The 9,292-nt window shown below is 41.3% G+C and overlaps 2 protein-coding genes across 2 annotated transcripts; both read left to right on the top strand.

The window, feature by feature from the left end:
• Window positions 1-1,466: 1,466 nt before the first annotated feature.
• LOC139283437 (blue-sensitive opsin-like) lies at window positions 1,467-3,571 on the top strand. The gene is made up of 5 exons (XM_070903444.1): window positions 1,467-1,848; window positions 1,965-2,133; window positions 2,228-2,393; window positions 2,680-2,919; window positions 3,470-3,571. Exons 1-5 carry the CDS (start codon window positions 1,470-1,472, stop codon window positions 3,569-3,571), a joined length of 1,056 nt encoding a protein of 351 aa, XP_070759545.1. The 5' UTR covers window positions 1,467-1,469.
• Window positions 3,572-4,677: 1,106 nt separating this feature from the next.
• LOC139282724 (blue-sensitive opsin) lies at window positions 4,678-7,877 on the top strand. The gene is made up of 5 exons (XM_070902570.1): window positions 4,678-5,056; window positions 5,788-5,956; window positions 6,203-6,368; window positions 6,514-6,753; window positions 7,773-7,877. The coding sequence occupies exons 1-5, from the start codon at window positions 4,678-4,680 to the stop codon at window positions 7,875-7,877; spliced, it is 1,059 nt and encodes a 352-aa protein (XP_070758671.1).
• The last annotated feature ends 1,415 nt before the right edge of the window (window positions 7,878-9,292 follow it).

The following is a 9,292-nucleotide window of genomic DNA, read 5'->3' as shown; positions in this document are numbered from 1 at the left end:
TTGTGTTTTGTCATATGAAAAAAAAATATATATATATATGCAATGTTGCAATTAAAATAATAAAGAAATTATGAATAATCTGCAAAGTGAAAAATAAAAAAAAATACAAACATGTAGATGTTGTGTAGTTGTTGATACCGGGAAACATCACATTCTCTGGTTGTGTGTCGTGTGTACAGTTTCGTTATATGGGTGTTGTGTTGAAGGAACTGTTACACATGCTGTGCTGTGAAAGTAATTCATTATTTACTGTGAAATTCAAAAATGCATTCAAAATCTTTTTTGTGTTTTCAAAACATTTTGCGCAGGCGACAGGTAATTTGTGTATTTTATGGGGAATGATCAACATGTCACGCACGGTAAATATTAAAAAAAATGAAAATTAAGAAACGTTTCAAATCAAGGTGTTCAGCAGTACCAGTTTGATATTGTTGTTTTATATGATTCTGTTGCTTTTAATGTTGCAACTCAACACAAACCTTTTTATTTGTTTGTTTCAAACTCATCCTCCAGCCTCAGTAATATCTGTCACCTGCCTCCTCGGACATACTGATGTACAGTGTCCTTGTCTGCACTGGCTTGTTGCAGTCACACTAAGTTCTCAGTGTCTTATGCACCCTTTAAGCTCAGGGAAGGAGGCAAAATGCCAAAAAACTAACACAAAGCTTAAATTAAACCAGCAGAGTGGATTACAAAGTGATACGTTGTATGGGATTATCAGATTTAATGTTATTGGAAACCAGATTAGCAGGCAAAAACCTGCTGCGCTCTTCCTTAAGGAAGTAGGATTAACCTGTTTAACCAGGTTTTGATGTTAAGAACAAGTGCTCATGCGTATCTACATAGCTGCACTGTGTACACATTTATACATGTTATACAGATACCTATGGGTCATTTTTCTACAAAGGACTTTGAAAATTCTTGTTAAAGGCCCAATGCAGTGAGGCTCCTAACAGCAGGATAATTGAACCTTTCAACATTCATAATCACAACATATATCATTCCAATGTGAATAACACTTAATTTTGCTGCATGTGGCAGCTGGCTGTTTTCTATGAACGTGTGGCAGAAGGCGTCCTCAACCCTTCACACAAAGTGCAGTGCCACACCTGTGTACCACACTGTTTCAAAACATCCGTGCTGTAACCTCCTTGGCAGTACACACAGAAGGGAAAATCACTAAATGACTTACACCAATTAATGCAAACCTCATTCAATCAGTCAATTATAGAATACATTAACCATTTAATTGGGATGAGTGGAATCCCGGGGCGCTTTATAAAAGTCAGTCCTCAACAAAAGATTGACGTTAGAGACATTAGGGACGCAGACTTCACAGCTTTCACGTCTGCCACTTAAAACGCCTCGTCTTTATTTCTACTACATGATATATGGGAAATTTATCAGGTAACGCAGCAACATAAGCAAGGAGAGCACTTGAGGCATAACAATTGTGATCAATAGGCTAAATGAGGGCAAATCGTGGCATGGAGCTGCCAGAGGACTTCTGGATCCCCATCCCTCTGGAAACCAACAACATCACCACGCTCAGCCCTTTCCTGGTTCCTCAGGACCACTTGGGGAGCTCGAGCGTCTTCTACTCCATGGCAGGATTTACGTTCTTCATATTCGTGGTTGGCACTGGCATTAACACCCTCACCATTGCATGCACTATCCGATACAAGAAGCTGCGGTCCCACCTCAACTACATCCTGGTGAACTTGGCTGTGGCGAACCTCCTCGTGTCCTGTGTGGGCTCCTTCACTGCCTGCTGCTCCTTTGCATCCAGATATTTCATCTTCGGACCACTGGCATGCAAGATCGAAGGTTTCATGGCAACGCTGGGTGGTGAGATTTAAGCTGTAGTGTCAAAAAACAACAAACTAATTCCATCCTTTCTAATAAGACCAGACTGGACTAGACTTTAATTTAAGGTTTTAAATTGCCTGTCACTGTCATTCCAGGTATGGTGAGCCTGTGGTCTCTCGCTGTGATAGCATTTGAAAGATGGCTGGTTATCTGCAAGCCACTTGGCAACTTCATTTTCAAGCCTGACCACGCTTTAGCTTGCTGCGTATTCACCTGGGTGTTTGCAATGATCGCCTCAGTTCCTCCACTGTTCGGATGGAGCAGGTAATCAACAGAAACCAGCCGACACGCTGAAACTCATCTCGGGAACTGGGAACGTGTGGATGTACACTCAATGCTCTTGTGCTTATCTCTCCAGGTATATCCCAGAAGGCCTGCAGTGCTCCTGCGGTCCAGACTGGTACACCACGAACAACAAATACAACAATGAATCCTACGTGATGTTCCTTTTCTGCTTCTGCTTTGCTGTTCCCTTCACCACCATCATCTTCTGCTACGCTCAGCTGCTCATTACACTGAAAATGGTGAGGCACAAATAAAAAAAACAACTTAAACTAAACAACATAAAGCTCAACTGTAGTTACTGATTTCGCTTAAGGCTGTACAAAACGAATTGAAAATGATAAGATAATTGTACATGTCCATGTACAATACTTGTGATGCTGCACCATCAATAAAGACATGGCCCTGACAGGCATGGATCAAAACACAAACTCAACCAATGTGTCAGGAGACACGTGCAGCCACTGCAGTCGCCAGTGGTACCACTATGACAAGATTTTGACCCACATCACTTCTCTTCCTCATCAGGCAGCGAAGGCCCAAGCTGAGTCGGCCTCCACCCAGAAGGCAGAGAGGGAGGTGACCAGGATGGTGGTCCTGATGGTGATGGGCTTCCTGGTGTGCTGGTTGCCTTACACCACTTTTGCTCTTTGGGTTGTCAACAACCGCGGACAACCATTCGACCTGAGACTGGCGACCATACCTTCCTGCTTCTCGAAGGGCTCTGCCGTCTACAACCCAGTTATCTATGTTGTCTTCAATAAACAGGTCTGTTACATGTTGTGAGAAGGGATGCACTTTCTGCTTTGTTGCAAAGAAGTATGTGAGACCACTGTTGAGAGAACGAAACGCTGAAATAGTCTCGGTGTATCACATGTGTACTGCCTTATTATCTTATGTGCTTGTATCTTACGCGTCTCGGGCAGAGAGGTCAGTCTGACCTGCATTTTAAAGACTCCTCCTCTTAGCTCTTAACAGACCATTCAGTAACTTGGAAAATGACTTGATGTGCCGAAGCTTTGAGTCCAAGCTGTATTGTATTGATTTGACTATAGCTCATTACTACAACATTTTAATATCACACTAAAAAACAACATACACCATTCATTCATCCACCTCGCCAGCACTGTGATGTAAATTAAAGCCACTATGTGCTGAAGTATTCAGGCACCAACGTAAATTCTATACATAATGGCTTTAATGGTACATTTAGGAGCTGGATGCCAGACTTCACAGAGGCATTTTGAGATGATCAACTGTTCTACAGAATCAATGTGACTTTTTACCACGTCAATGATCTGTTTTCTTCCCCTTTCAGTTCCGCTCATGCATGTTGACGATGCTGGGGATGGGTGGAGGCGAGGAGGAATCCTCCTCAACACAGTCAGTGACTGAAGTCTCCAAAGTTGGTCCTGCCTAGGCTGAACATCGAGACTTGCTGATTTCTCTGCCACTAATGATTGTAAATAACAATGAATGTACCCGTGTTTTGTCATATGAAAAAGTAAGAAAGTAAGAAAATCAAGTAAATAAATAATCTGCAAAGCGAAAAATTAAAAAAAAATGCAAACATGTATTTGGTGTTTATATGTTGTTGATACTGGTTTGGACTGAATACAGTTTCCTCATACAGATACTGTGTTGTAAGGAGCACATTCACTGCAACATGCAAGAGACTGTTACACAAGCTGTGAAAGTAACTCATTTACTTTGCACTGTGTTGACAGTCAGGTTATTTTAGTCACTGTTGATGATTTTAAATTCCCACAAAAGATGTCTATTGAAAAACAAAATCCACTGATTGTAACCAAATATCTAGAAAATCTAGTTTCATGGGTCTTTGCAAACACTGACACCACATCTTCCACAGATCTTTGGAAATATAATATTTGCTGTTGCGTAAGTGTTTCTTTAGATATTCGTTTGTCACATTATTTGGTTTCTGGTTTAGCTGTCACCCATAATTTCCCCTTTCCACCACCATGGCCGTCAGTCTTTTGTGTCACATTACTCACACTTTCAACTTAACGAATGTCCTTTAAAAAGACTAAAAAAACAGCTCTAAATGTGGTGGCAAAATGTTGGTAATGAGCCAAGAGACATGACATAAAGCCTGAGGTAAACCAGTACAGCCTGGATTACTGAAGGCCAAATGCCTGCAACTGATGATCAGATTACACCCCTGTGTTTGTGAGCAATTGGGATGTAATGAGATGATCCTCGCCAGCTCTGGTGCTGAGACACTTAACTGTGTGTGTGTGTGTGTGTGCGTACACAAGCACACGTATGTGTGGTCAGCGGACCGACTCTTTAAATCCCCCCTCCTTGAGCCAATTAAATTGAGCCGGAGCAATATTCAAAGTTCCTATAAAGGCGGCTTTAATGCCCCATCAGAGAGAGACAAGACGGCAAAAACATCAAGTGCATCAGTACTATTTAAAATTAGATGTACATTTGTAGTCTTTGTACAAAAGTACCATTTTAAGATTTTGAAGTGCTCGATATTAAACACACAACTAGACAAAAATGAGGGGAATTCGTCCAACAGAGCTCCCAGAAGACTTCTGGATTCCCATCCCTCTGGACACCAACAACATCACATCCCTCAGCCCGTACCTGGTTCCCCAGGATCACTTAGGGACACCGGGGATCTTTTATTCTATGTCGGCATTCATGCTCTTCTTATTTGTGACCGGTTCAACCATTAATACCCTCACTATCGCATGTACTGTTCAATACAAGAAGCTCCGGTCTCATCTGAACTACATCCTGGTGAACCTGGCCGTGGCGAACCTCCTCGTCGCCTCTGTGGGCTCCTTCACCTGCTTCTACTGCTTTGCCTTCAGATACATGATTCTTGGTCCCCTGGGGTGCAAGATTGAAGGATTTACAGCAACTGTTGGAGGTAAGGAGTTTAACGAATGACATCAATTCTACTAAGTCAAAAAAAGGGGTAGTTAAATGTGATACTACCAAAGAGGGAGTGATTTATATCACATTATAGTCCCATAAAGGCCAAGAATTCTGCTTATGCGTGTTGTGATGTATGCAAGCTGTTTTTGCCTGTGGTTATTGTTTATAAAGCACAATTATATTAAAGCTGCAAGCCTATCCTGAACAGGGATCTTTCTTGCAACCCCACTGTGCTCTTTTTATTGCCAGACAAAACAGCTTCAAATAACAGGCTGTCACTTCCTCTCATGACAAAACAATATATTATGGATAGCAGTGTGGTTTAGTCATCAGCATCACAGTATCAAATCGCTATTTTTTGTATATGAAAAAAAAAAATCTTGTACATTGTAGACCAGATCCTCTATTTTGGTTTCACCTGCCTATTAACACTTTAAAAATGTTTTAATGCAAGTCTATTCATTTCTTCAATGAAAAAGTACAGATAATCATAGACCTGAGCCAAATACCAAACAAGCAACTGCAGCAGGAGTCTGGCACAGTCAACTGAAGCATTTCTAACAATGCCTGTAAGCTGATATTTAGCAAAACAAGTGACTATTACAATCCCAGCTTTATAATGTTTCGGCCTCTATTACAAATATGCAGTATTATACGTTGCAACTCAGTGAGGGTAATATTACATACAGTAAAAGTCTTTCATTCTTTTCTGTCTTGTTCCAGGTATGGTCAGCCTGTGGTCTCTTGCCGTGGTGGCTTTTGAGAGATGGCTTATCATCTGCAAGCCCCTCGGGAACTTTGCCTTCAAGCCTCACCACGCTATAGCTTGCTGCGCGATGACTTGGGTCTTTGCTTTGATCGCTGCAGTTCCTCCTCTGGTTGGATGGAGTCGGTCAGTATACACAACACTTTGCTGTTTTAGTTTTTAATAGATGGTCCAACTATTGTCAGGAAATGACAACTTTTGAGTCCTTCTGCAACTAACCTTTTTATACTGTAAGTACAAATCTTTCCCTCTCTTATAAGCTGCTGTTAGGATAATGAGTGTCACTTATCTCCTGGCCCTAAGTCCAAATATACAGACACATAACCACCACAGGGAGTACCCACAGTACTGATTCATTGTCTGTCTCTCCAGGTATATCCCAGAGGGCATGCAGTGCTCCTGTGGCCCTGACTGGTACACAACCGACAACAAGTTTAACAATGAGTCCTATGTGATGTTCCTCTTCTGCTTCTGCTTTTCTGTCCCTTTCTCCACCATTGTTTTCTGCTACTCACAGCTGCTGTTTACGCTAAAATCGGTAGGCAACATGTCTCTGTTGGGTTTGGGTTGATTGCATGAATATTATCTCACCTGATTTCATAGATTGGAGTGTGTGTGTGTGTGTGTGTGTGTGTGTGTGTTTCCATCAGACCAACCACTTTTATGTACTTCTTCATCAACAGGCAGCGAAGGCCCAAGCTGAGTCGGCCTCCACCCAGAAGGCAGAGAGGGAGGTGACCAGGATGGTGGTCGTCATGGTGCTGGGCTTCCTGGTGTGCTGGATGCCTTACGCCTCCTTCGCTCTTTGGATTGTGAACAATCGTGGACAGCCTTTTGACCTGAGGCTGGCGACCATACCCTCCTGTCTGTCTAAAGCCTCCACAGTCTACAACCCTGTCATCTACATCCTCCTCAATAAACAGGTTGGTCCACTGTCAAGTATTCACTCGGATTTGAAAGCTTTTTGCAGGCGGGAGGGTAACTTTTTGTTCACTTGACTGAACTGAAGTTGCGCTGAATTTAGAGTAACAACGAGAAAGAACACATTTTATTATCAGCCACGATGTGTACCAGCGTGTGGCTGGTATTGTTTTCACCTTGTGAGTCTGTATGTGGTGTTTATATGTCTGTCTGTGGACAGATTTTCATTGAGATAGGGTCACAGCTGTGCAAGATGCAGTCATGAAACTACAGGTGTGCAGTTGAGATCAAAATTTAGGGCCGAGCTTGCAGACGGGTGTGGTCCGAGCAAGGGAGCCGGAAGTAAGGAAGGGGTCATTGCCCCCCCACTCTACGGCCCTTGTCCACATTTGTTTTAAGTGGAGGATCAATGTATTCTTGTATGTTAGTATGTGGGCATGGTCCGACACATGAGTACTGAATACTCATGTAACTAGAGATCATCTTGCGTTGGGATCACACCAGCTGCGACGCCCATCAACCTGTTAACGTTCCGACCCAAGAGTACTCAGTAGTCAGTACTATATTATTACATGAGTACTCAGTGTACCCAGTATGTTAGTGTTAGTGTACCCAGTATGTTAGTATGTAGGTGTGGTCTGACCCATGAGTCCTGAGTACTCATGTAATAATGTAGTAATGACTACTGAGTACTCATGGATATTGTTTGAATTTTCACTGATAAGGCCAGTGGCGCCCTCTAATGGTGGTCTTTCAAAACATACAAAAAGCTTGATCCGTTCTCCCCCCTGAAAACCTGATGCAATTCAAAACTTCAGATTTTTAATTCTTTATTGATTTGGATCATTTGGACAAAGAAATCACTGTCTGAACTAAGTCACCAGATGTATTGTTACGGTGCGCATCTCCACAGAGAATGACCTGCAAAGTTCATTATGCCATTAAATTACACATAGTAACGGAAAGATGTTTGCCTCATTAACAAATGTGCTTATGTTGTTTTTTTTGTCCTCACCATCAGTTCCGTTCATGTATAAAGAAGACGCTGGGGATGAGTGGAGGTGATGATGAGGAGTCTTCAACAAGTCAGTCAGTCACTGAAGTCTCTAAAGTCGGACCTGCTTAGCTTGTTCACTGTTAATGTTGATGATTTGAATATTGTAAATTGCACTGAATGGACAAATTGGAATGATATTATTCTTAAATATAAAGAGTTTTATGCAAAGAAAAATGTAAAAAAAACAGAATAAAATAAATTAATGCAGTGATGAAGTATTTGTGTCTTTACCATGCTATTCATTCCAGACGTATTTTTTTCTTGTAGTCTGTCCTAAAATCTTGTTTTTCTTACAAGAGATGAAGAGGTCGGACTCAGGTCACTGAAAACCCATCGTAATTATTACTCAGTTAACCTTTGATTATAGCTTAGAGTGTATTAGAAATCTTTTTCTTTTTATTTGTTGAATAGGGATTCACGTGCGTATCTACAACCTGCAGTCTAACAGATAGTTAATAAACGGCTGAACTACAACTTTACAGCTCAAATCTGTGCTTGAGAAACAATTACTAACAAAGTGGGCAAACACTGAGGAAACACTCTGGGATCAGCTCATCAGATAGCTGGGCCTGTGAGATTAGTGGGATGTACTTGAGGAAAAAGTAAAGTCCACATATGTAATACAGTACTGTATCGTATCCCAGTGAATAAAATGTATATAATCTTGCATTGGTGTGTGTTATTCTCAGCTGAAGTGCTCATTGAAGCATTGAGCACACATGAAGCCTGTCAGAGTCATTGACCATTCTGTAACTGGTATATGAAATCATTACTTTTTACACCACTTTGAGAAAGAGGCCAAACCAAACACACATTTCCACTTTATTTACACTCCCTGAATTTGTTTTAGTACCCAATAGAGCCCCCGATCAGCAATATTTCCTTCCAGCACACTGTGAATATTTTGAAACTTCATGTTTCAGAACATCGGTGAGCTGGAAAGTGAATTTGCGGTCAAATTTATTTTGAGGACAAGTAACAGCATGGCATCCAAGCACACATGGAAAACACAATATACAAAACATATTACCATTTCAGAGTGTAAGTACACAAGAACAATTATGTAAATGTCCAACAGAACATTATTCACAATGAAACATTTCCACTTGATAAACTGACACGGTGAGATGTTTTATGGCGATAAGTGATAAGATCACCGACACACTTTTGGCTGCATTGCACCATGCAAACACTTTAACCTGCAGCAGGAACTTGTACCAGCTGTTTATCTAATCATCAATTTCTCTACAATAATAAGTGGTTAAAGAACAATTCCAATAGGAGAGTCTGCATCTACTCCACTCTCCCATTTGAAGCCCATCTGTCCAACTGTCCAACTGGCACAGTCGCTATAAAAGTTCTTGCAATAAAAAATGCACAATTTTCTTCCGCATTATCAACCAGCTAATTCAAACGTATATAAAATACAATATATCAGATGTCACTGTGGCACAAAAGATGCAGACAATTCCAACATTCAGCCT

The sequence above is a fragment of the Enoplosus armatus genome, chromosome 3, assembly GCF_043641665.1.
Source record: "Enoplosus armatus isolate fEnoArm2 chromosome 3, fEnoArm2.hap1, whole genome shotgun sequence".
NCBI lineage: Eukaryota > Metazoa > Chordata > Actinopteri > Centrarchiformes > Enoplosidae > Enoplosus > Enoplosus armatus.
The sequence above is the reverse complement of the archived record's forward strand: the minus strand, read 5'-3'. Positions and strand labels throughout refer to the sequence as shown.

Bases quoted from the DNA above. Each gene is read 5' to 3' on its own strand.
- LOC139283437 (XM_070903444.1), top strand. From the start codon at position 1,470: ATGAGGGCAAATCGTGGCATGGAGCTGCCAGAGGACTTCTGGATCCCC. The intron at 2,134-2,227 runs GTAATCAACAGA...TTATCTCTCCAG, and splicing joins CCACTGTTCGGATGGAGCAG to GTATATCCCAGAAGGCCTGC. The intron at 2,394-2,679 runs GTGAGGCACAAA...CTTCCTCATCAG, and splicing joins TGCTCATTACACTGAAAATG to GCAGCGAAGGCCCAAGCTGA.
- LOC139282724 (XM_070902570.1), top strand. From the start codon at position 4,678: ATGAGGGGAATTCGTCCAACAGAGCTCCCAGAAGACTTCTGGATTCCC. The intron at 5,957-6,202 runs GTCAGTATACAC...CTGTCTCTCCAG, and splicing joins CCTCTGGTTGGATGGAGTCG to GTATATCCCAGAGGGCATGC. The intron at 6,369-6,513 runs GTAGGCAACATG...CTTCATCAACAG, and splicing joins TGCTGTTTACGCTAAAATCG to GCAGCGAAGGCCCAAGCTGA.